The sequence below is a fragment of the Populus alba genome, chromosome 1 (assembly GCF_005239225.2).
Source record: "Populus alba chromosome 1, ASM523922v2, whole genome shotgun sequence".
Classification (NCBI taxonomy): domain Eukaryota; kingdom Viridiplantae; phylum Streptophyta; class Magnoliopsida; order Malpighiales; family Salicaceae; genus Populus; species Populus alba.
Window position 1 is genome coordinate 53,215,578 of NC_133284.1, and position 27,630 is coordinate 53,243,207.

At 35.4% G+C, this 27,630-nt stretch overlaps 3 protein-coding genes and 1 pseudogene across 3 annotated transcripts; 1 reads left to right on the plus strand and 3 right to left on the minus strand.

Annotated features, from left to right (window-relative positions):
* On the minus strand, window positions 1–1,395 carry LOC118046654 (histone deacetylase 9). Its single transcript, XM_035055630.2, has 3 exons — window positions 522–1,395; window positions 244–356; window positions 1–138 (listed from the first exon to the last, which is right to left on the minus strand). Exons 1-3 carry the CDS (start codon window positions 721–723, stop codon window positions 1–3), a joined length of 453 nt encoding a protein of 150 aa, XP_034911521.2. The 5' UTR covers window positions 724–1,395.
* Window positions 18–27,589, minus strand: LOC140954960 (uncharacterized). Its single transcript, XM_073406190.1, has 3 exons — window positions 27,418–27,589; window positions 25,452–27,275; window positions 18–102 (listed from the first exon to the last, which is right to left on the minus strand). Exon 2 carries the CDS (start codon window positions 27,191–27,193, stop codon window positions 26,246–26,248), a length of 948 nt encoding a protein of 315 aa, XP_073262291.1. The 5' UTR covers window positions 27,194–27,275; window positions 27,418–27,589; the 3' UTR covers window positions 18–102; window positions 25,452–26,245.
* Window positions 7,406–13,188, plus strand: LOC118046649 (putative disease resistance protein RGA3; annotated as a pseudogene).
* LOC140954965 (pentatricopeptide repeat-containing protein At1g30610, chloroplastic-like) lies at window positions 14,995–16,626 on the minus strand. Its single transcript, XM_073406204.1, has 3 exons — window positions 16,433–16,626; window positions 15,594–15,836; window positions 14,995–15,416 (listed from the first exon to the last, which is right to left on the minus strand). The coding sequence occupies exons 1-3, from the start codon at window positions 16,460–16,462 to the stop codon at window positions 15,294–15,296; spliced, it is 396 nt and encodes a 131-aa protein (XP_073262305.1). The 5' UTR covers window positions 16,463–16,626; the 3' UTR covers window positions 14,995–15,293.
* Window positions 27,590–27,630: the final 41 nt, after the last annotated feature.

Genomic DNA, 27,630 nt, shown 5'->3' on the forward strand with positions numbered 1-27,630 from the left:
TCACAACAAAAGAGCCATACATCTAGCCAATTCCCCTGCAAACAAGTGCTGAGTATCCGGCGTAATCCGATGCAAAAATTCAACATAATCCTCGGAATGAAACTGAGCAAGCTCAACAGGATATGCCTTGTGTGGTCTCTGCATAACAAATTCGACAAACAAAAACACCCCACGTCGTTTTTTTTTTTCCCAGAAAACTACACAGAAAAATACTAGAAATATCAAATCTTTAACCTAACTTACATAAATTTCCATCTTCTTGTGTAGCTCATAAGAGAGAACAAGATGGTGTGTCATACAAAGTCTGTGTGGCTTCATTGGATGGTTTGGTCCAAAATAAACACTGCCCACATCACCTATATCAACAAAAACCCATCTTTATAAATCTTCCATAAATTCGTTATAAAAAAAACACTGCAAAGAAAATTTTGGATGCTACATCAGTGAATGCTTGATTGCAAAGATCAAAACAGCTTAAACAAAAACAAAAGACATAGAAAGTTCAAAACTTTTTCACTGACCATCATCGAAATAGGCAATTCTGTCTTTGGAGCGCATTCTCTCAGAGAAAAAATTAGCAACAATTCTGTCAGTGAAATAAATGGCTTCTTCAACACCATCACCATGATGAACATCTATATCACGAGCATGGTGTTTCAGAAGCTCCAAAATCCCCAAAACCAGGTCATTGATGTAACAAAAGCCAGAGGTTCCATCGCTCATCACTTGTAGCTCCTCCCCTCTTCCTTCTTACATTAGCATGCGCATGACTTTCTTTGTCATCCACATGATAATTGAACTCTCTAATTCTTCCTCCTCTGTAATCAAGCTCTGCGTTAACTACATCTTCCTCACCACTGGACCCATTAGCATTCTCGCCAAACTCATCACTTTCCATGACTTTGGACACCTTCACTCGATCCTTAAACCCCCTCAATTTTACACTCCTTTCATCTCTTTCCAACAATGGCGCATCATTCCCCTCTAAATCATCCTTCAACTTATAACTATTTGACTTATGTACTTGATTCTTTTCTCTTCCAGTCTTAACAGACTCCATAGCCTTCAAATACTCACCAAAAGATGGTTTAAATTCTAACTCTTTCTCAATAACCCCACCACCACCAACCAACCGATTATCAGACTCGTCTTTTTGCAATGCCTTAACTCTTAAACCAACAACTCTCATTGCTTTCCCACGCTTGCTCTTCAATGGAACACCAGAAATTGGAGGTCTCCAAGAATTCTAAGGGCCACATGAAGAATATGGTTTCCAGCTACAATTACAGGTTAAGTTCCCATTTCTTTCAAAACCAGATAAACCGTTTTGCCCATTTGTCATAATTATCACCTCCATATTATCAATTCACACCACACAGTCTCACAAGCCAAGCAAACCTCTATCTTGGAGTCACTAATTATATTGATCAGCCTGTTTTATAATTTGATTCGAGATTTGGGTAATGGGTTAAATATATAAAAATTATTGATTATAACGATAAGTTTAACGAGTTTTTTTAATGAAATAATATTATTTTATATAAAAATTATTGATTAGATAATCTTACATGAATTTTTATTGGATTAATCTAGTCATCAAGTTTATCAAATCGAATTAAATAAAGTAAACTGTTCAAACAATTCAAAAACCATCATGATTCGAGAGTTATCAGGCTATTGAATCAACCCAGCACAGGCGGATTTGAGATCTATGAAGAAAGATGATGTAGACGGGTGAAGTAATGCGTTGAACTTCCGCCATAGCCTACACAGTTGACGAAGAAGGTAATTGGGTAATTTGTCACCTCTTTGCCTGTGTCTGGTCTGCATGGATACATCTCTTTCCAAGTGTCTGTCATGAACACTCCCAAAAACACTTAAAAAATGTTTGTTTTTTTAGGTAACTTGTTATTTATGGTTTTTATTTTAAAAAATAAGTTTTTTAAAAAATATAGTTATGTTTGGTTGTTGGATTTAGATATATATTCGATAAAAATTACGATTGAAGTTTATGTATAACAAAAAATATATATAAAATGTTTGGTAGAAGTGTAGTTGCGGTTGCTTTTTACTTGGAAATGCATTAGAATAATTTTTTTTTTATTTTTAAAAAAATTATTTTTGATATTAGTGTATTAAAATGATCTAAAAACATTAAAAATATATTAATTTGAATAAAAAAACATTCAAATTTTTTCAAAAACATTTTTAAAACGCAAAAACAAACAGGATTTTACGAAATTCCGTTAAGAAAACATGTAAAAACTAAAAATTACTATATAAAAACTGCATTTTAAATTTATATTTTTAATAAATTCTATAATATAAAACACAATTTAATTTATTATCAAACACCTTACCATATGTAAGTAAAAACAAATAAAGCCTAAAGCGAAATGAAAAACATAATTTGCATCGTCTGAGGGCCTCTTTTCCCCTGTTGAGGTTTCAATTTCTTGGCCCCCTTACGTTTTCTACTAGAAAGTGATGGGCAAGACAATTCAACACGTGTACAGAGTTTTATAGGACCAAAATCACAGGAACAGAGGTTCTCGGTTGGTTTTTTTTCTTCTATGAAATGTCGGCTGGTTTTTTAATAGGTATAAAATAACTTAGATTATAGGTAAATATATAAAGTTTTTTTTTTAATAAAAGCTTTGTGTATAAAACCATGGTGTTATGTATGATTGATTGATTGATATCTTGATAAGAAGTTAGCTGAAAAAGAACACATCGTTTTCATGGATACAATGAGTTGCTATCATGTTAAATATGTATATATATAAAAAGAATTGGCAGAAAACTGTAAGATTAGGAAATGCAATTAAATATGTTTGTTTTTGTATATCATGTTTTTAAATATGTTTATTTTCTAGATTTCTTGCTTTATTTTGGTATTTTAATGTGAGTTAATTACTTACTTAGTTTATTTTCTTTTTAAGATTTTCTAGTTTTAATATGGATAATATATCTTCTAGATTTGAAAGGCAAGGTAATCTTAGTATAAAAGCCAACTGTAGAGATATTCCTCTAGGTGGCTGGCTACCTAAATGTGCAAGAAGTTATTCTAAATACTTACAATGCTGACAGAGACGAATGTTGAATTTTCTCAGCCGTGGCATGACAAATTGACAATGGTGGTTCGTGGTAGATGCTGCCAACATCCATCAATCAATTAGTATAGGAGGAGGATGTGATTTATTTTATTTTTTAATAATAAATAATTATATTATTTTTAATGAATTGTTTTGTTTTTATTTGATGTTTTTTTATTAGTAGTACCAAACTTCATTCATTTTAAAAGTATAACTAGATTTTATTTAATATATTTTTATATTTCTCGTAAAATTTCAACTTAATCTGATTGTCGAATTAAAAATTACTTCCAATAACGTAAAACTAATTAAATTATGATTTTTTTATCAAATTTATTAATTTCTTTAAAAATTTAAAATTTAATCCAAGCTAAACCATCATATTAGAAGGTTCCACGTAAATTTTCAGAATTTTTTCATAATTCAATCGAGAATTATAAATTTATTTTTATATAAAACTAGTATAAAAATATTGATAAAATCTTAACCTGGGCTATAATAAAAAAAATTAAAAAAAAATAAAAAGGTTAAAGGAGGTTTTGATAGTGGGAAGCTTAGAGGGAGTTTCTTTCTTTCCGAAGAAGCAAATGCGGTTGCTTTGCTTTATGGAAAGAAGAGAAGGGAACAGAAGAAAAGAGAAAAGATGTGTTCACCAAGGGAAGCAATCAAGAATCTTTGCTTTTCCACACAAGAGTGTAGTGCAGGGCAAGGCAATATTACTTTCCTTTGTTACTGCGTCACGATGTCTTTTTGGAAATTTATTGGTATTTAATTTTAAGATAATTAAAATAAGTATTTGTCAAAAAATTGATAAATTAATTTTACATAAAAAAGTCAAAATTCTCTTTTATTATTTATTTTTTATCTTGACAAAAACATATATATTTTTAATTAGCAACATAGTTGTTTTAATAAATAAAAAACTTGGTAATTTAAATAAGTATTCAAGAATTTTTAATTATTTAAATTAAAAGGGAAATCCTGAATGGTTGTTAATAAATTTGTTTTGCTCTCTGTTTTTTAGTCACTTTTTTTTTTTTATATATTTTGTTATATGCTTTGTGTTGGATTCCACTTGTCCAGGCTTTCTTAACATTTGTAGATGGAGCGCATGCGCAGTCCTTCTGCCTGAAGAGTATACCAGTGAGGGTTGAATCGGTCATTTACTATTATCTCACAAATTAATAAAGATGAAATCATAGTTATTAAGATTTTACTTTTACAATCTTTTGATTTATGAATATGCTTTTTTTTTCTTGATTTTTAAGTTTAAATCCTCAAATAAACATTTAGAAATACTTAATAAATTAATTTAAATATAGAAAATCAATATAGAAGCATTACATTTTTATAAAACAGATAATTTAGCCTGGTCACAAAGAGTTTTTGATCTATTAATTGTGGATTTTCTTAAAACCTCACCCCCAGTTTTTATGGGAACACATAAATAAAAAGACTCCCAAAATCTCTTTTCAAATCTAGTTGCAAGTGAAGGATTAGAAGAGCTGCCCAATCTATTATGGATTGGGTGCTTGAAATTCTTCATACTTTATTCATCTTTAATTGTGAAAATCTAGAAAATTTGGCCTTAGAAGTATTTGGATGTGAAAATCTTAGTAGCTTGATTTCTTTGCCAGGAAGCATAACATACCTCACCACTCTAGAAGAATTTTGTATTATTGAAGGTAAAAAGCTTGATTTGATAACAATAAAAGAAGAAAAAGAAGAGAAAAGCTTAGTTATTGGTAAGTCCAAATATTAGAAGGGAAAATGGTGAAGAAACATTTCATTAGGTACGGGTTATGAGGATTTAAATATATCATATTTAGTTTCACATTTGTATCCATTCTTCAATTCCTTTTATTTCGCTTAAATTAATTTTCCTGAAAAGAAAATGCAATGTTTATTTGACAAAACCTCATGTTTTGGAGGGGCAGGTTCAAGTGGAACTCCATCAGATTTAACCAGAGCAAAAGAACAAGACTTGGCATGTCATGATAAAATGCAAAGTTAACTAATTTCATTCAGCAATTTAAATTTCTTTGAACTTAATACTTCATTACTAAATTCTATGTTTGTCTAATTTCTTCGGGTTTACTACTGTGAGGTCCTGTCGGCTAATTTCTTTAATTTCCTTGGCTAGCTGTGTGTGACAATTTGTCATCAATAAATTGATAAACTTTTGGTTGTTCTGAATTATTGGCTTGCCTCTTTATTTTATTCAACTTATCTTATTTAAAATAATTATGTTTAACATATAAACTCGTCCTTTTAAACAAACTGAAAAACTGAAGTTGGGAGGAGATCGAAGTAGCAATTATGCTACTTGTTTCAAATAATACAACAGTCATCAAGAATTTCAAACTTACCGCAATGTCTCATCATGAGTTTCAAAGATCTTAAAGAAGAGACATCCATTTCCGCACCCTTCAAGAACACCTACCCTTTCTTTATATCTGCGGCTAAAAATCTAGTGATAAATTGACGAAAAATGTGGAAGAAGTTATTCTAAATACATACAATGCTGACAGAGGCGAATGTGGAATTTTCTCAGCCGTGGCATGACAAATTGACACCAGCCATTAATCAATTAGTATAGGGAGGAAGGGACCCTCACGCAACTTTCTCTGCTTTAATGTTCAATGCATTCCAATGCTCACTTCATTTCATCTTTAAAATACTTCACAATTAATTTTGTAAAAAACTTAATTTGAACAAAAAAAATTAATTAATTTTTTAAAAAAACATTTTTGAAGATAAAAATAATTATTTTATAAAGTATTTTTTATTTAAAAATATATAATAATAATAATAATAATAATAATAATAATAATTTTTTAAAGCTACCTTTAAATCTGGCTTTCAGTGGGGCAAATCTATATGGAACGTGACTTTCACTTTTTGTTTACTATAGGAATGGGGAGATCCTAGGAAGGAGGTGTTCTACCACTGCATGAAGTCATATTCTCTTGTTGATAATGGAAATAACCTCAACTATAATATTTTTACCAAATACATATCTAAATCCAAATAACCTTATCCAACCATACTTTTTTAAAACTTAATTTTTTAAAATTATAAACACAAAAACTATCTCAAAAATAAATACACCATCAATTTCTCAGGTTCATGATCAATAGCTTGGAATCGTTTCCTCCTGTCGGCATGGTATTTGTATAGTTTAAAAGTGATACCAAATACCATGCCGACAAAGGTTATGAATAATTAGTAACCTTTTAACTTATCTATATATGTTAAAAAAGATGATCTGTGTTGATCTGGAAAAAAAAAAAAAAGATGAATTATGTACGAACTTTTAACAACATTGTTGTTTCCAAACAACTCATGTTTGCAAATCACGACAGAACTGTTAATGGTGCTTACATTAAAGACTGTTGGAAATCAAGCTTTCTACCAAAAAGTTTTTTTTTTTTTAAGTAAACATCGGTCTCTAGGTTTGTTTATATATTTTTTAATTAATTTTATAAATTTTAAAATTAATAATAATATAAATCTTTAACAATATGAAAAAATTCAAACGGATAATTATTAAAAATACAAATACAAAATTTAACCAAAAATTATCCCGTCACTATTGCTTTCTAAGAATAGGTGACAAAGGGTTTCGGGCTCGCTGCTAGTTGTTCAACTAAAAAAACAATCCTATAAATGGGCAAGTAGAATGGTCTTTTTGGTATATAAATAGTGCTCTAGGCAACCACATGGCCCCCACAACCGATCTAAAAACAAAGAAAACATATATTTTTGAGTGGAGGCCGGAATAAGATGCCGAGAAGAGATATTGATAAAAAAAACAAAAAAATAAAATTAAAAGGAGTGGTTAATGGGCTGCTGCTAACAAATTCCCGCCACATTGCATGGAGGTTTGTGTTTGGGCTAACTTTTGTCCAGAGAATATAGCAAGGCTGTTGAAAGGATTTGTCCCCACAATACAGCAAAGAGAAGTCATCTTCATGGATTCTTGACTGGTTCACGCAATTCATGGATTGGTAAATGACGATGAAAGTCATTAATTATTTGTCAGCAGCTTCTGCTAGCAATCAATCAAGATTAGTTTTGTTGTTTATAAGGTCACTTTCTTGATGGGTGTTTTTTTGTAACGTGGAATTTTCTTAGCCATGCCATAACAACATGACAGTAGTGGTTCGTGGAAGATGCTGCCAACAGCCATCAATCAATTAGGGAGGAAGGGACCCTCATGCAACTATGCTCCGTTTCATCTTTTAATATTTCACACCATGCTTCTCTCTCTCTTGTGCTCAAAATTTCTTCTTTGATCCCCCCCCCCCGGGCCCCCCCCCAAAAAAAAAAAACAAACAGAGACGGAGAATATGGCAGCAGAGCTTCTTCTTACGTTTGCCTTGGAGGAGACTTTGAAAAGGGTGAGTTCCATTGCTGCTGAAGTTATCGGACTTGCTTGGGGATTGGAGGGCCAGCTGCGAAAGCTCAACCAGTCCTTGACCATGATCAAAGATGTGCTCCAAGACGCAGCCAGAAGGGCAGTAACAGACGAGTCTGTGAAGCGTTGGCTGCAGAACCTACAGGATGTAGCTTACGATGCTGAAGATGTTCTGGACGAGTTTGCTTATGAGATTCTCCGAAAAGACCAAAAGAAGGGAAAGGTACGTGATTGGTTTTCACTCCACAATCCTGTTGCATTCCGTTTGATTATGGGTCAAAAAGTTAAGAAGATCAATGAAGCCCTGGATGAAATCCGGAAAGATGCAGCCGGATTTGGGCTTGGATTGACATCTCTACCTGTAGATAGAGCTCAAGAAGTTAGCTGGGACCCAGATCGAGAGACACATTCGTTCCTTGACAGCTCAGAAGTTGTAGGAAGGGAGGATGATGTCTCTAAAGTTATGGAATTGCTGACTAGCTTGACCAAACACCAACATGTCCTTCCGGTTGTCCCTATAGTGGGGATGGCTGGCCTTGGAAAGACTACTGTAGCAAAAAAAGTTTGTGAAGTAGTGCGGGAGAGAAAACACTTTGATTTAACAATTTGGGTTTGTGTTTCTAATGATTTTAGTAAAGGGAGGATTTTAGGAGAGATGTTGCAAAAGATTGATAAATCTATTGGTGGGTTGACCAATCTAGATGCAATTATGGAAAACCTTCAGAAAGAGCTGGAAAGTAAGACATTTTTTCTTGTTCTTGATGATGTGTGGAATGAAGACCGTGATAAGTGGGATGATTTGAAGGAGCAACTGTTAAAAATTACCAGCATGAATGGGAATGGTGTTGTTGTTACAACCCGCAAAAAGCAAGTCGCAGACATGATGGAGACTTCTCCTGGTATTCAGCACGAGCCAGGAAAACTAACAGATGATGAATGTTGGTCCATTATTAAGCAAAAGGTGAGTGGGGGTGGACGAGAAACAATAGCTTCAGACTTGGAGTCTATTGGAACAGAGATTGCAAAGAAATGTGGAGGGCTTCCGTTGCTTGCTAATGTTTTGGGAGGAACTCTTCACGGAAAGCAGGCAGATGTGTGGCAGTCAATTCTAAAGAGTAGAAATTGGGATTCTCGGGATGTACATGAAAAAGCTTTGCGCATATTGAGATTAAGTTTTGATTACCTGTCATCGCCTCCACTGAAAAAATGTTTTGCATACTGTTCCATTTTCCCTAAAGATTTTGTAATTGAAAGGGAAGAGCTGGTTCAACTTTGGATGGCTGAAGGTTTTCTCAGGCCATCAAATGGGAGGATGGAAGACGAAGGCAACAAGTATTTCAATGACTTGCTTGCAAATTCCTTTTTCCAAGATGTTAAAAGGAATGAGTGTGAGATCGTAACAAGTTGCAAGATGCATGATCTAGTGCATGATCTTGCATTACAGGTCTCAAAATCAGAAGTGTTAAATCTGGAAGAGGGTTCGGCTGTTGATGGTGCATCTCATATTCGTCATCTAAATCTCGTATCTCGTGGGGATGACAAGGCAGCATTAACAGCGGTTGATGCTAAAAAATTGCGAACTGTTTTCTCAATGGTTGATGTACTCAACGGGCCTTGGAAATTCAAAAGCTTGAGAACTCTCAAATTGCAACGGTCTGATATCACAGAGTTACCAGATTCAATTTGCAAGCTGAGACATTTGAGATATCTTGATATCTCGGATACTGCTATCAGAGCATTGCCGGAATCCATCACCAAGCTCTACCATTTGGAAACATTAAGATTCACTGATTGCAAGTCACTAGAAAAGCTTCCCCAGAAAGTGAGGAATTTAGTGAGCTTGAGACATCTTCATTTTGATGATCCAAAGCTAGTGCCAGCTGAGGTGAGACTCTTAACACGCCTTCAAACTCTGCCGATATTTGCTGTGGGTCCAGATCATATGGTTGAAGAGCTGGGATGTTTGAAAGAACTAAGAGGAGCATTGAAGATATGCAAGCTTGAGCAAGTGAGAGACAGAGAAGAAGCTGAGAAGGCAGAACTGAGTGGAAAAAGAATGAACAAATTGGTGTTTCAATGGAGTGATGACGAAGGTAACAGCAGTGTCAATAGCGAGGATGTGCTGGAAGGCCTGCAGCCTCACCCAGACATAAGAAGCTTGACAATTGAGGGTTATGGAGGTGAAAATTTCTCATCATGGATATTGCAACTCAATAATCTGACGGTGCTGAGATTGAAAGGCTGCAGCAAGTTGAGGCAACTCCCAACACTTGGATGTCTTCCTCGCCTTAAGATTCTAGAGATGAGTAGGATGCCTAATGTGAAATGTATAGGCAATGAGTTCTATAGCAGCAGAGACAGCGCAGGTGTACTGTTTCCAGCACTACAAATACTCACTCTATCCATGATGGATGGTCTTGAAGAATGGATGGTACCAGGTGGAGAAGTTGTTGCAGTATTTCCTAGTCTTGAAAAGTTGAGCATTGAGTTTTGTGGAAAGTTGGAAAGCATTCCGATATGTCGTCTTTCATCTCTTGTAGAATTTAAAATTAGCATTTGTGATGAGCTGAGATATTTGTCTGGTGAATTTCATGGCTTCACGTCTCTTCGAGTTTTAAGTATATGGTGCTGTCCAAAGCTGGCATCCATTCCAAGCGTACAACACTGCACAGCTCTGGTGGAATTGGATATATCGAGCTGTCCAAAGCTGGCATCCATTCCAAGCGTACAACACTGCAGTAAGTCGATCTCAATTCCTGGTGATTTCCGAGATTTGAATTCTTTGAAGAAATTGAGTGTTAATGGGTGTAAATTGGGAGCTCTTCCAAGCGGACTACAATGTTGCGCTTATCCATATCAGTGATTTACAAGAATTGTCTTCGCTTCGAAGATTAACGGTTGTTATAAGCTCATCAGTATTGATTGGCATTGTTTACGACAATTGCGATCTCTTGTTGAATTACAAATCACCGCGTGTCCCAGTTTGAGTGATATCCCAGAGGATGATTGGTTGGGCGGCCTCACCCAACTGCAGGAATTGAGCATCGGTGGTTTCTCAGAGAAGATGGAGGCTTTTCCTGTAGGAGTTTTAAACTCAATCCAACACCTCAACTTGAATAGGTCCCTCAAATCCCTAAGGATATATGGATGGGATAAACTGAAGAGTGTACCACACCAACTTCAACACCTCACTGCCCTCGAGACATTGTGGATAATGGATTTCAAGGGAGAGGAATTTGATGAAGCATTGCTAGAATGGATGGCCAACCTTTCTTCTCTTCGATTTCTTTGGATTTGGGATTGCAAGAATCTCAAGTATATGCCAAGTTCAACAGCCATTCAACGCCTCTCCAAATTAAAGGAATTGACTATCTGCGGATGTCCACATCTTAAAGAAAATTGTAGAAAGAAGAATGGCTCTGAGTGGCCCAAGATTTCTCATATCCCAACAATCTTTATAGAAGGTACACGTGTATAGGTAAGTTGGGGTTTTAATTATTCCTACTTTGTAGTATGCTGAGGAGAGAGAACCAATTAAATTATTCAAATTAATGAAAGCAATTATTAGACTTCATTCTTTTAAGAATGATTTATTTCTCATATCCCAACATTCTTTAGACTAATATCAAAATTAACCAAATCAATCATAATCAAAAGCAATTATTAAAGACTAATATCTTATTATCTTTTATTATTATGTTAACCAAATTTATACTTGTGATCAATGATAATATCAATAACCATAAATCATTATTTATGTGGAATATATAGGACGGACACTATCAAATGTCATTATTATTTAGTGTAATGTTTTGAAATAAATGAGTTGGAAAATACAATAAAGCCCTTGAAGGCTTAAAAGTTGGAATAAATGAATGAGGGGTATAGTTGTAATTAGACAAATAGTTGATATATATAAATAGGAAGTAAAAAAAAGAAAAAGAAAAAGGAAAGAGTGATTTGAAATTAGAGAGCAGAACCGTGAGAGAGAAGGGAGAAAGAAGAAGAGAAAAGAGGGAAATTGGAAAGGAAATAGAAAGAAGTTGGAGGAAATAAATAAAAAGATAAGATTATGTATATATATGTTTTATTGAAGTTTAAATTTCGGTTTTGATGAATGTTAGGGTTTTGAGAATTTGTGTTTTGGGTTTAATTGATGAATTAAATTGAAGGTTAGGGGTTGATTGTTGTGGGTAATTGATTATTAAGTTGATTATGGAAGATTATGATGATTTTGTTTGAATGGTGAATTTGTGTTAGAAATCAGGGGATAACAGTAGGTGATCTGTTGAAATTCTGGGTTTGAGGTTGAAGATGATGAAAATTCAATTTGGTCCCTCAATTTACAGAAATTACAGTTTAGTCCTCCAATTTGACAAAAAGTACGGTTTGACCCTAAAAATTTAGTAAAATTCCAGAATGATCCCTGGAGCATAATGATACATCCTGGACAGAATTGAGGATTAATTAAGGTCAGAATTTCAATATATTCATGGATTTATGACAAATTTCAGTTTGGTCCTCCATTTGATAAAAGTTACAGTTTGGCCCTAAAAATATGGAAAAATTCCTGATTAGTCCCTAGCTGCAATATTAGCTTTTACAGATTAGTTTGATGAATATTAAGGGTTATTTAGTGAATTATTACCCATTTTATTAGTTGTTTTTATTATGGATTAGATTTCGGGAAAATCGTTAGATTTTGGGTTTTTGAGAAACTTGACTAGTTAATTTAAAAACATATAGGGTTACGGAATACACCCTTAGTTAAGTGTATTAAATAGGTTAAATGTTCTTTCGAGTCATTCTTGAATATGTCTCCTTTGTATTCAGATAATCTTGATATTCTACCGGCAGGACGTCAGTAGGATTTCCTTCGGTTTCAGCTTGTGAGTGTTGTTTGCTTTTAAGTCAGGTGAGTGGATAATTTTCCATATGCATGAGAAATACTATAAATATTTGATTTGTTAATATGAATTGGATCATGCTTCGTGATAATATATATGTTGATTATTATCTTGTTATGATAAAGCATGATCAATTATTGAATCTGAATTCTTGATATGAACCAAGATATATTTTGAATTGACTTCTGGATTGATAGCTCCTCATTTGATTGATGTCATGAGTTGAGCTTTGAGATATGAATATGTTTGTTTGATTATGATTATGACCCTATGATATGTCAGTCAGAATACCCATGCTAACAGGGTAGTGTTAGTCTTTGTGCACATCGTATCTGAACCCTAGTTGGTCGGGGGAGTCACCAACCTGTGTGGACTGATCATCCCACAGTACGGAGCCTCATGCTCATTGCATTTTGATTTTCTGACGAGTTTTACCATATGATATTCTTGTTATGGCCTATTTGATAAACCTTCGTATAAGAACTAAAGCCATACTTGTATATATATTTCTCATTGTTATATTACCTCGTGTGTGTATATTGAACGTTATCTACTCACTGAGTTGTTGAACTCACCCTCTCATTATTTATTCTTTTCAGGCTTATAGCTTGATAGCAGGTTAGTTTTGTTGAACCTTCCGAACCTGCTTTTTGGTTGTAATTTGTATCTTCCTTTTTATGTCAAGTTAGTGCTCCAAAACTATGAAATTATATTAACTTTTGTATTAAGACAATTGAATTATGTTATTAAGTTAATTTGTTGTTAATGATGTGTTAAACTCTGATTGAGTTGTTTAAAGGATTGTATGTAAGTTTGGGTTCGTATAGGCTTGGAACCTTGGAGGGGAACCTTGCCTATGTGCCGGTCATGGATCCGGGATTCGGGTCGTGACATTTAGCTTCTACTATGTATCAAAATATACACATATTAATGATAAAATCAATAGCAATCCAGCATTATTCTAATATCATTCTTACAAAATAATTTAACTTATATTTATTGCATTGTCTATGCAGTATTATTTATTTTAAAATCATCAACTTTATATACAATTATGATTCTTAAAACAAACCATTAAATCTTAGCTAATTTCATTTAATAATCTTTTGCTTTCTAAAAAAATTACCTAATCATTTCTTCCCTAACCAATTTTAACTTAGCTAATTTCATTTAATAACAACCAATAAGATTATTATTGGGATTACTAACCAATCACTTTTTAGTAGCAAATACAATTAAAGCTAAAAACACTCTTTAGTTGAGCCCATGATTAAAAAAAAAAAGAAAAAAAAAAGGCAAACTTGGCTCCAGTTTATATAAAATATAGATTTATAAATTATATATTGATAATATATTATCTAACTCCAACTATTTTGAATTTTAGTGTTGTTTATCTTTCAATGGCTAACACCATGTTAGCTATTTTAACTCTTGTAGGAACCTCCAAGATGTGACGCAATGGAATGGTTATTTGAAGCTTATGCAGACTAGTGTTTATCGGGCTAAATGGTGGATAAAATATGTGACTTGCATAGTTTTATGTGGTATTTATGAGATAAGTGTGTTTGTCAGAAATGGATACTTAGAGTATGTTTGGTATTATTGTAACTGTTGTGATTGTGGTTTGAAAAAACAAATAGAGTTTAAATATACTATTTGCCTTACATTTTTTAAAAACTAAATAAATTATCGTCCAAAGAAAAAACAAGAATTGATTTTTTTAACATTAAAATCATAAAAAAATATATTAATTTAATATTTTTAAAGTAAAATAAACTCTTTTTTTTTTACTCTTCATTGATCATTTTATTCATTTTTATCTCCTTTTTAGAGATAAAAAGAAGATAACAAAGAGATGAAGGCATGCATAGTAGTTTTTATTTTTATTTTTGTTGCTGCAAAATGACACGATGAGAATGGCTAAAAAGTCGTGCAGATTAGTAATAGTTTTATACTAGTATAATCTCAATCTTTGTAGAACCATTAGTAGCCACTAATGACTTATTCCATATCATACCCTTTTTCATGTTGTCTTGATTCTCTAAAATCTCCCTTTTCTCTCTCTCTTTTTTTTTTTTCATTTCGATAAATTAGGATAAAAAACAACATATTTTTATGTTCGGTCATAACAACTTCCCTTTTCTTTCATTACTATATTAAGGGTATAAGTATTACATTCTTTTGGATAATTGAGGTAGCACCATCATTATCTTAGAAAACCTCCTCACTACCATATTAATCATCATAAATAGGATCACTTCTCTTCTCATTATGCTATTTTACTTACAAATGTTTACACTTACGACTCTTTGATTTATGGCACTTATAAATTCAATGTCCTAATTCATCATATCTAAAACAGTAAAATTTAAAATCATATCTAGAACTTGAACTTTAACTTGTGATATATTTAGTTATCGATTCGGGCTAAATGAATGATATTTTTTTTTGTTAGCGCACACCTCCTTATTATTTTGGTCAAATCAAAAGCCACCTTTGTTAATTACCTAATAACCTATTGTTTATCCATAATCAAAGCTCTCTTATAGGCTTACAAAACCATTTATAAAGAATGCAAACACAATACATCTTGCATGAACTATTATAATCTACTTTAAGTACCAAGCAATCACAACCATTCTAGATCTTGAACAAGTAGATACATCTGAAGCCATTTTAAAGGCTTACCTTCATAGAACATACATACCTATAACAAGCTTGACAGCTTGAAATGTTACCTTCATTGAACTTAGATACCTATAATAGGCTTGACAACTTGAAATGTTCTAAAGCATAGATCCCATCGAGTCCTTTTGCATAGTAGCAGGTCGCCAAGCCCTTTACAGTGGTTTCTTGATAGATTGCGGAGCTTTATACTGATAGAAACTCCTTAATTGGCCCACATAGTCTTGAGGCATTCTCAGGACGAATAATTTCAAGATTCATTCTCAACCTAAACCTTATCATCATTACTAGGACATGCTGGTTTGCTAGCTGCATGAGTGCATTCCATTAAGATTTCAAGGATTTTCAAGATTTAACTGTACAAAAAATCTATGTTTGATTGAATCCAGGAACCTTTACACGAGGCCTATTATAATCACTAGAGGATATTAATAGATTTTGCAATACAGGGTTTGGCGAGTTGCTTTGAGCAGCAAGCACACGCACCTCATGCATTAGCCGCGTGAGGGTGTCCTTTCTAAACCGCTGAGCGTTTTCTTCGAATACATTCAACCAGGCACTTTTGCAGAATGCTTGAGACTCTCCAGCAGAATTTGTGGTAATACAAGCAAGAGCAGAATCGAAGTCTTCTTTTTCAAGCATCATGCAAAATCTTTCTTTGACAAGAAGCGGTGGAGGAATCCTATCTTCCTGCTCCAAGTGCTTCCAAGTTATTTCCAAAACTTCTCCCTGCAGTCACAATGGGAATTTGTAACTTCTCTTGAATTGAAGATTAGAAACAAAAAGAACACTATTGATGCTGTTTAATCGTTGCCACTACACACATACTACATGTATTTTTGTTTTTATTAATATAGGCATGAACAATTCTTTTGTACTAAATCTGAAGTCTTGAAAGGATAAAGTGAGAAATTTCAATTTCCCTAACAGTTTATATCTAAAATTTGAAGAGGATAAGGACAAGAAAGTTAGATTTCCATAACTCTGAATTCTGAGATTTTACACTTCCTAAAATTTTCAGAATTCAGAATTTTCTAACAGATGAATTACCCAGAAGCATTTTACAAAGATCGCGTCCAAAGTGTACTAAAAAGATAAGTTCTTATCATCCCTCCTAAGGAATTCAACAAGGCATCCATTTTATTCCTACGAGTGCTTTTGACTGTTCTCATATAATAGCACCTTGAATCAGGCTATTCAGTCAGGACGTAGATGCAGTTTGGCAGCCTAGTGTTATTTTTATGGAGATGCTATTAACATCCATTTCAATAATATGTTCACGTACAAGTGTAATTTCAAATAATCACAATAGATTTGAGAAGTACCTTTCCAGCTCTAGAAGCATCCAGTACCATTCAAAGATGACGGTTTGCATTGAAGTGGAACCCATGGCGCAACATCTTTTGATAAACATACTCAAAATCATCCCACCTGTTCTCTGCAATGCTTGCATCAAGCATGGTGTTGAAAGTATAGATATCTGGTATTACCCGAAACTTGTAATCAGATCTTCTACTGATATTATTGTCATCGTCTAACATCTTGTTGAAAAGCTCGTTTGCTTCTTCAAACAATCCATGTTCTAGATACGCTTTCAGCATTATGTTGCAAGTAACAAGATTTGGGGGGCAAAAGTTCCTCATTTGATTGAAGATGTACACAACATTTTGAATGTTTCCAGAGTCCAGACAAGCTTGGATTAAGCCAGTGTAAGTTACTACAAGCGGCTTATTAGCAACCTTGCATATTTTCTCAATCTGTGAAATGAAAGGAGGTTGTGATGGACTGTTTGTTCAAAGAAAAGCTAGTGGTAATAATAAGCACACAAATTGTAGGTGGTCGAAGTGACACCAAACTGGTTGCAATCTACTTGTTTATATCATGGAGTTTTACAAAAGCATCAATGAGTGTACAAAATATATAACTTTAAAGCTTGCAAACTATTAAATGCCCAAAGAGACATCCCAGCAGTTAGGAAAGGGCCCCAATTGTGCAGCCCAAGGCTTCTTCAGTCTCTCAATGAACCAAAGACACACTTGCAAAACATGCATATTCTTTGTGCATTCAACAGTAGTATAAACTGAAACCTTAACTGGGCAAGCAACAGTTATCAATACACAGATTTCTGCTTTTTGCAGTGATATAGCTCCCCGTGCTCATAATATTGTATATGAGAAAAGGAAAGCCCAATCAGAGAATTAATATTGTACAACAAGTTCATATGACACCCTATTCAACCAAACTGATGTACTTAGGTTAGGTTACTAACTTCATACTGCAAAAATCAAAGTCCTTTTTCTGAATTAAACCTTTTATTTAGCACTGGGTAAAACCTGGGGTACGTTCAAACCTCTCAGCCATCATGCACCAAGCAACAGGTGAGATGAATCTCTGGATGACACCAAAGAGGTTGGTGGTAGGATTTGAACTAACAATTCATGATGTACTTGTACTCAGAAAAAATAAGTCCATATGCTTAGATTAGAAGTCTAGTTCTATGAACAGCTCTCTGAAAGTTGAAATATGGAGTGATAATCATAGTAGCAAGTCAGCAAACAATTAGCTGTTTATCAGAACAATGATAAACTCATACAACAAGGTATTGCTAAGAATCTAAGATACAGGTTCTGCTGATGTGAAATATTGTTAAGAACCATGGATAGTAAAAACAACTATTACCTCCATAACCAGTCCATACGTTGCAGTAGAAGGTTGCACATCCTTTTCCTTCATCTGCTGTAAGACCCAAAATGCACCTTCCCATTGTTTTCGCCGAACACAAGCATTTAGGACCTACATACAAAAGGAATGTCAAAATGCCATGGATGATCATAGCTGGATTTATGCATTATGTAAATTGAAATGATTCACAGATAATCAGCATGTCATGGCACAAGTCCATCCTTGGTGTTATACCCAATTAGTGGGAAGAGATGCAATGGATGAGATAGTCGAAATTCTTAGAATGATCTTAAGAGTACATAAAATATGCCCTCTCAAAACAATATACAGTAATGATTTTACTTTGCTGTTACAGGGACCACAAAGCACCCTTTCAGGTCATCTCAAATTTAACAAAGCATGTTATTGTTTAATCTGTTGATAACAAGATCAGTTCATACCTAGAGAACATGCAAAAAAACTATAGATTTTTAGATAACAGAGATAAGTCAAAACTTAGCTTAATGGGTATCATTTGGAAAGGTGTAGATTCAATGAAAAGAACTTGTCATCCAAAAATTTCAGAGGGCTATTATGTCATCCAGCATAAGCATAAGGTGATGCAATATACTGGGTTTAGCAATTTCTTAAATATGCATAACATTAGCTTCTACCTTGATAACATTTTTACCTTGATACGCACTACCAAAGGGATGAGGGCTCAAAGTCACACTCAAAATGGAGGTGAGGACTCAAAATGAGTTAAGGGCTCAAAGGCGCACTCAAAAGGAGATAGGGTTTAGAAAACGCACTACCTAAGGGATGAGGGCTCAAAGGCGCACTTAAAAGGAGGTGAGGGCTAAAAGGTGCTCTCAAAAGGAGGTGAAGGCTCAAAGGCACATTCAACCGGAGGTAGGGTTAGAAAACGCACTACCAAAGGGTTGATGTTGAAACACTAATATATCAATGTTGAAAGAAAAATGCATTATGAGTGATATGCATGTATACTTACCTGAGAAATATAGGCCCCCATTTCTTCATGGTGTCTTTGTTTTCTCTCAAAAGTTGTAGTGTTGGTAGTAAACTTCGATGGCTTTTCCACTTTTGCTTACTCGGGTTACATATTATGATCTTGACCTCTGGGAAGGGTTTGATGTCATCATACATCTTTGTCCTTCACCCTTTATCTCAAGAGTTGCCAATTTTACCCGACATTTTCCTTAGAAAAGGAATCATGGAGCCAACCCTACCATGTGTGTTTGATTGCCCCCCAGCTTGATCATGCCCCCCAAGTGTTCAACTTGGGTTTAGTTTGGGGTGAGGATATGTGAAAGTTTGGGTTTTTTGTACAATGAAATGTTTTCATGCAAAATTTTTGGAACTTCCAAGTTATTCCAATCACAAAAATGATTTTGACATTGGTGCAAAATAAACTTGTTCTTAAAAATTCAAGTGAGTCCTATGGACAGGTTTCTTGACGTGATGAAAGCTTTTTGCTTTTGGTTTAAAGATGAAGTGACCTCTGGTTGGTCAAAAAAGGTTTAAATTTCAATTTGAGGGTTATTGAGAACCGAATTGATTCAAAGCATTTATTTTATTTGCATGAATAATGATTTGACTCGCACGAGAAAGCATTGCATACCGATCCAGATTGCTTGCCTTTGATCAGAAAGGGCTTTATTAGGTATGTAATGTAGGCTTTGGTTATTGGTTACGAAGAAAATGGATATGTTGCAGGCTCAAAAGGTGTTTAAGGGATTTCAAAACTAGGGATCACTTATGCTTGTTTCCTGACCTTTTGTCTTTTGGATTTGTTGTTTTCAAAATAGTCTCCATGCCCCCCAGTGTCGGGTTTGGGCTTTTCTCTTTGTTTTCTTCATTTTTGTTTGGTTAAGGACAATCATATCAGTTGTTTTTATGAGAAGCTCAAATCTTTTAGATCCTTTGGATCTTCTTCTTTTCTTTTCTTAACCAATCACTGCTTCATTTAGATGATAATGAAAGATTAAAAATTACATGATCAATTCCAGCACCCATCTTCACTGCTTTGTCTGGATGGTAAAAACAAAAAAAAACTCTCTTATTTTGCCCCCTAGTGTGGGGTGTGATTCTACTCAAGATTATTTCCAAAAAACATTACTAGGCTCAAAATGGGACTGCAAAGGACATATTTCAACCTTATGCAAGGATTATCAAAGATGGTCTTTCCTCATCTCAAATGCACTGCATTGAGGATTGATAGGTGTTGCTTTCATGCGCGTATGCAAAGTGATTTATTCAGTCAAATAAAACTCAGCTTTTGAGTCACCTCATAGTGTTCTTTGTCTTTTTTTTCTTTTAAGTTTTCTAGGTACATGTGTACCTATTTAAGGAATCACTTGAATTTCCAAAATGCATTTGTTTTTGGACAAATATCAACACGATTTTTGTTTTTGTACTCACTTTGGAGGTCCCAAAAAATATCCTTGAAAACATATGAGATTCTTTATGATTTTGGAAGAAAGGAACACCAAAGGATTCTTCATGTTGTAGTTTTGTGAGCAAGAGTTGTGCTCAAAGTGTTATTTACATGTAATAACAACAAAAAAAGAGTATGATATGAACATAAGAAAACACATGATCTTATTTAACAAGAAAAGCTCATTAACAGAGAAAGTCTTGTTCAAAAACATTAACAAAAGGCAATAACAAGGCAGGTTTCATTCCTCTATTTTGGCAAATCTGTTCATAGGCTAACCTTCTCTCAAAAGCTCTGCGTAGATGACTCAAAGACAACGCGGAACAACACCACGGTCAAAATTTGAGTTCTACAAAATTCAAGCTATCATGCTGGACCATTGATGCTTTCCAATTCCCCAAACATTCCATCCTAATATGCTTCAAGCATGATTAGGCAGCGGGTTCGTATTCACATTGGGGGCGTCTTCCAATTCTATCCAACTAGCCTTGATTAATTGCAGAAGCTTTCTCTTGAAGGCGTTGCAGGTATAGATGCTATGCCCAGTAATACCAGCATGGTATTCATAATTGAGTTCTGGCTTGTACCAATTAGAATAAGGTGGCTGCAGAGGTGTTAGAGGTTCTGGAGCTATTTGCCCGATACTCAATAGCTTTTGATACATCTCATTCAGGGGTAACGGTAGTGGAGGTAGTTGTTCTTGAACCCTTTGGACATTTCCAATTTGGCTTTTGGCTTGAAAGTTTTGGGATTCAGGTTTTTTGATGTTGGCAATTTGGGATGGAGTATGGTAATTTTGGGATGTATTTTTTCTACCCATGTAGCCATCTTCAACATGGCGAACCTCTTTTCTTTTGAAGCCTCTTTTCTCGGTTGGTGCAAAAATTCTACCACTCTTGACACCTTGCTCTATGCGTTCACACACTACCACAACATCAGTGAATTGTTGGGCTGAACTACCCATCATATGTTCGTAATATGGTGCTTTGAGTGTGTTGGCAAATAAAGAGACCATCTCTTTGTCCAGAAGTGGGGGATGTACTTGAGCAGCTAATTCTCGCCATCTTTGAGCATATTCCCTTATGCTTTCTTTATCCTTTTTCTCTATATTGGACAAACTGGTTCTGTCGGGCGCAATGTCCATGTTGTACTTGTATTGCTTGACGAAAGCATCCACAAGATCTTTCCAGTTGTGAATTTTTGTGTTATCCAATCTCATGTACCAACTCAAAGTTGCCCCACTTAAACTGTCTTGGAAAAAGTGCATTAGTAGTTTTTCATCATGTACTACCTCAGCCATTTTATTGCAGTAGGACCTGAGATGAGTCATGGGGCATTGTGTTCCACTGTATTTGATGAATTCAAGAACATAAAATTTATTTGGGATAATCACATTTGGGACCAAACACATCTCTGCTGCCCGTACCGGGTCATATAAGTCTACCCCTTCAATGGCTTTGAGTCTGGCTTCCAGCGCCTCTATCTTAGCTTGATCAATGCTATCAGATGAATTAGCCTTGTGGGACTCGTTAGCAGATGCCTCCATGATTGTTGGGGATGGTGCAGGTGTCGTTGACTGCACAAATGTTAGATTTTGCTGAGGCTCTTGACCATGTTCGCTTATTCTTTCTTCAGGTTGAACTGTAGTAGGAGCCGGATCAAAGGTGATCGGTCGATTAGAAGGACCTTCATCAGAGGTATTTCTTAGTGTTTGCTTGAGTAAGCTAGTGAGGTGAGCCACACTTGTTTTTAGAGACTCCAACTCTTCTTGCAAATAGGCATCACGTTGAGCACGCTCTTCATCTTCCATGTTTCGTGCTCGAAGTCGGGTGTTGTAGACTTTTTGGGGACCTATATTTCAATCTGGCATGTATGCATGTTAAATGTTTAAACATGTAATTTATATGATAAACTTGCCCTTCAAGGGGTGACATATGATTATAACTCTTGCATGATGAAAACAAGAATCTTGATTCTTGCCCACACTTTACAATGAAAATTTTCTGAGTGACAGTCTTGAGTTCAAGATGCTTCAAGAAGGGTTTGCCTTGATGTAAATAAAGATAGCACATACAACCTAAGGACAGGTTCTATTCATTATATGAATATGAATAGGTTTTCTACCTGGTCTCAAAAGGGTCTCATATCTGCCCAGTGACGATCTTCGTAAAGACAGTATAGGGGCGTTGCCAGAAATGGTTAAGGCACGTATACCCACCATTATCAAGCATGCATTCAGATATGAGTTGGGTGTTTCACACATCTGAACCCTGACCAATGGTCATAAGGCAGATCGCTAATTCCCCACTTAACTTAAAAGCTTGTGTGTGCTTGAAAAATATAAAGCATGTGATGCATGAGGCAGTTCTATACAATGCATGAACAAATATGTATAAAAATTAAAGCACGTAAGAAATAAATAAAGGAAAATGCATATTTAAAAATAAACACGCAAACCACAACAATAAAACACAATAATCAGACAAAAACAAAGCTTAGTCCACAAAATCCCTAGTGGAGTCGCCATTCTGTCGCACGTGTGCGGCGGCGCGGCGATCATCCACCCTCAAGGAAAACAAAAATGGAATATGGATTTATTCCTGGCAAATATGTAGAGACAAGGAATTCTTGTCTCCTATCAGTGGAACATTTGAATGGGAGTCGCCACCTAGTATTCTACTTACTAGGAACCCTAACTGGTCTCAGAGATGGGGTACGGAGACTAGTTGCGCAAAGGGAAGGTATTAGCACCCCAACTACACCCTACCTAAGGTAGGCTGCATTGTTTTAATGTCTGATAAAATCTAAGATCGTGTTGTGGTTTCTTATTGTTCGGAATACGCATTACATATAATGTCATACCCTAGGTTCTATTGTCCGAGAAAAAAAAAATTAAATATCCGGAATATGCATTAAGTGTAATGTCATACCCCGGATACCAAGAGACAAACAAAATAAAATTTTTGTTGTTTTTGAAATTTTGGCCAATATTCTCTTGACTTTAATAAACTAGTTATTAAAGCCAAAATGCATGCTAAAACATTGTTTTTTTGGTGTATGAAAAATACAAAATGATTTTTTAGCTTTGAGACACTTGGCCGTATGCACAAAAATATTTTTTTCTCTTTTTTTTCAATTTTTTTGTATTTTTGGAAGTTTTGACGAAAACCGGGTATTTTAATATCAGATTTTGTATTTTTACGACATAAAAATACTGCCCAATATTAATCAAAATGATATAAAAACTACGCGGAAAAAATATAAGATGCTGAAACAAATTTTTGATTTTTTTTTATCTTTTTTCTTTGAAATGGGCCGGGTCAGGCCCAAATACATGGGTTGGGCCGAACCAGGCCCAAATGCATGGGTTGGGCTCAGCCCAGCCCGTGTGTACAGTGCCTTACACTGTTCACATGCTACGTGAACAGTGGAGGCTGGCAACGGAGAAGAAGCAGGAGAAAGAAGAAGGGGAGAAAGGCTGACCTGCGGTGGCTGTCGTCGTTGGCGGAGCTGCTGGTGGCGACAGGAAGCGGCGCTGACAGTGGGGTGGCCGGCGGGGCTCTGCGTTTTCCTTCTCTCTCTCCTCTGTTTTTTTTTTTTGTTTTCTTCTCTGCTGCTTCTTCTTCTTCTTCTTCTTCTTCTTCTTCTTCTTCTTTTCGGTTTTTTCTTTTATTCCCTTCTCTCTCTTTTCTTCTCCTCTGCTCTTTTCTCTTGGTCCCCTCTCCCTCCTTCTTTTTTTTTTTTCTCTCGGCCCTCCCCTGTATTTATAGGAAAACAGGGGAGGGCGAACGTGCTGAGGCGGCCACTGTTGGCCGCCCCCTCCACTACCTTTCAACGGATAACAAACCTAGGCAAGTGGGTGTCCATGGTGGGCGTCTTTTTGAGCAAAAACCAGGAAAGAAATTAGGCGAAAAGTGGGGAAGAAAATCTTCTTCTTCCCCTGCCTCGCGCATCCAGGGAAGAAGAAGACCCACAGTGCCGTCAAAACGGCACCGTTTCGGGCTTCTCCTTTTTTGTTTTTGTAACAGTGAATGAAACGACGCCATTTTTCCCAAAACGCGTCGTTTCATTTAAATGAATTTTGGCGCCAAATGCGTCAGATTCAAATATAGGCCTGCAATTTGCGCGTGTTTTGCATTTTAGTCCTTGGTCTCGGATTTCTTCAATTAAGTCCTTAATTGGCCATTAAACTTCAATATTTATGCAATTAAGCCCCTGATTTGACCAAATGAACTTCCAAAAATTATAATTTGACCCCAGAACTTTAATTTCTTCCAATTAAAGCCCAAATTAACTCCGAAATCAATTTTTCTTGCAATTAAATTCTCCATAAATTCCATTAAACCTTTAATAAAATTTAATTGAGTCCATAAACTTCTGATTTTGGATTTTTTCTTCCTCAAATTGAATTTTCTTTATCATCGGGGCTCTCATCAGTCAATGATATACTGTCAAAAATTAATTTTTATATTTTTGAACATCCTCAATCAATTTTTGAGTATTTTTAGGGCGCTCTGGCATTTTTTCATTGTTATATTTTTTTTATACTATATTTTTTTGAATTTTTTTGTATTTTATTATTTTTTATGTGGGGACCCAAAAATGGGTTACAACAAGCACATTAGTTAGGAATTCCACTGGAATTGAGGCTCTCGAGAATTACTTTCTAAAACAAAGCATCATCCACACAAAAAGATATTCCCTTCATTGATGTCCTAACAACTTGTTACTCCATAATTTGTTTACTTTTATATGAACTGTCCTGCTTTTTGGAAAGAACAAACCAGGTAAGAAACCAGTGGCACCCCTTGCCCCCCAAGGCTAAGGCTGTCCCACCACAACAAAACTGCTTGGTGTGACTGTAATCTAAACATGGAGTGAGGAGAAGGGGCACATTAATCTCTGGACCACTTGTTACAGTGGCAAATAAGAGTCCAATGAATTCAAAAATCTATCAGGTATCAGTACACAAAGTTGGAAAAATAAACAGGGACGGACACATTGTATTGGAAATGCTTCTTTTGACATGAATCAGATTGCTTTGCTCTGTTACATGAAGACCGGTACAATTACACAGCATAGATCAAAATACAAAATAGCTTAGCTACACAGAATTTGCACACACATGCCAATAAAATCTTGTTAGTTGTAATGAAAGGATAGTTAAGTTCAGTTGAGCTTATGAAGAAAAAAAGAGAGGATATAAAAGAGTATAGATTACACACCAGTTTCCTAGCTTCTGAATCTTCTCCTCTTTTTTCCACATCGGAACTTTTGTCTTGCCAATAACATCATTGGATTGCTCAAAGCTTTTGAAGGCAGCCCTTTCCACTTCAAAATCCTCACCATAGCCCCTTTCAAGAAAAGCCTGATCACTTCTTCTTGACAATCTGTTTTTCTGCACATATCTCTTGTCAGTAATTTTATCAGCTTGACTACGATTCCTGACAATTCCACCATTCATTTTGTTGACTCCAGAACCAATGTTCTCTTCTTCAAAAGCTTTCCCCTTTATTCCGAACATATCCAGGGAATCTTTAGCATGAGCTAGATTTTCTTTTAAGCCCATAGTTCTATCAATGCTTTCAATATATTATAATACCATAGGACTTCGTTGAGCAATTCGAGTCTTCATACTCTTCATGCTGCTAGTATGATCCCTCAACCATCGTCCATCACTCATTGCCCCTCCCATTTTCCTTCTAAAATCAGCATGCAGACCACTTACTTTTCCACCCACCTTATGATTGAACTCTCTAATTCTACCTCCTCTGTAATCAAGCTCAACATTAACTACATCTTCTTGACCAGAGCATCCATCACTATTGTCACCAAACTCATCACTTTCCATGACTCCAGACACCTTTTCTCGATTGTTAAACCTCCTCAAATCCACATTGCTTTCATGTCTTACTGATGAAGGGGCATCACTCTTCTCTAAATCACCCTTCAAATTATAACTCCTATAATTGAGGTCCTCCAAGTCTGAATTCATGCTACTGGTTCTATTCCTCAACCATCACTCATCACTTGTAGCTCTTCCCATTTTCTTTCTTGCATTAGCATGCACGTGACTTTCTTTGCCACCCACCTTATGATTGAACTTTCTAATTCTACCTGCTCTGTAATTAAGCTCTGCATTAACTACATCTTCTTGACCAGAGCATCCATCACCATTGTCACCAAACTCATCACTTTCCATGACTCCAGACACCTTTTCTCGATTGTTAAACCTCCTCAAATTCACACTGCTTTCATGTCTTACCGGTGATGGGGCATCACTCTCCTCTAAATTACCCTTCAACTTATAACTCCTATAATTGAGGTCCTCCAAGTCTGAGTTCGAGCTCCTGGTGCCATTCCTCAACCATCGCTCATCACTTGTAGCTCCTCCCCTCTTCCTTCTTACATTAGCATGCGCATGACTTTCTTTGCCATCCACATTATGATTGAACTCTCTAATTCTTCCTCCTCTGTAATCAAGCTCTGCGTTAACTACATCTTCCTCACCACTGGACCCATTAGCATTCTCGCCAAACTCATCACTTTCCATGACTTTGGACACCTTCACTCGATCCTTAAACCCCCTCAATTTTACACTCCTTTCATCTCTTTCCAACAATGGCGCATCATTCCCCTCTAAATCATCCTTCAACTTATAACTATTTGACTTATGTACTTGATTATTTTCTCTTCCAGTCCTAACAGACTCCATAACCTTCAAATACTCACCAAAAGATGGTTTAAATTCTAACTCTTTCTCAATAACCCCACCACCACCAACCAACCGATTATCAGATTCTTTCCCACGCTTGCTCTTCAATGGAACACCAAAAATTGGACGTCTCCAAGAATTCAAAGGCCCACATGAAGAATGTTGTTTCCAGCTACAATTACAGGTTAAGTTCCCATTTCTTTCAAAACCAGATAAACCGTTTTGCCCATTTGTCATAATTATCACCTCCATATTATCAATCCACACCACACAGTATCACAAGCCAAGCAAACCTCTATCTTGGGAGTCACTAAAAAAGATTCCATAGCTTTGCCTATGATTGAAGAATTACATTATCATAATAAAAAGTTGATCTTTTTCGATAATATACTGAAAATTGACCTTCAATAATCTGAATTTGTGAATAAAAACAAAATATAACCAAGAGAATTAGAAAAGAATCCAATGTAACTTACAAAAGCTCCCAGGAGAAAAGAAGCATGAGAAGAATGCTAAAATACTATAAAGTCGAGTTCCTTTTAAGGTTTTGTTTCAGTCACTGTTTCAGTGCTTGTGGTCGAGACATAACACGATGACAACCTTTTACAAGGAACTTATCGTGGCACCAAACTCCGAACTAGCAGTTCTGCCTGTTTGCACAATAGAAGCCGATGTCTGTCATTTGGGCC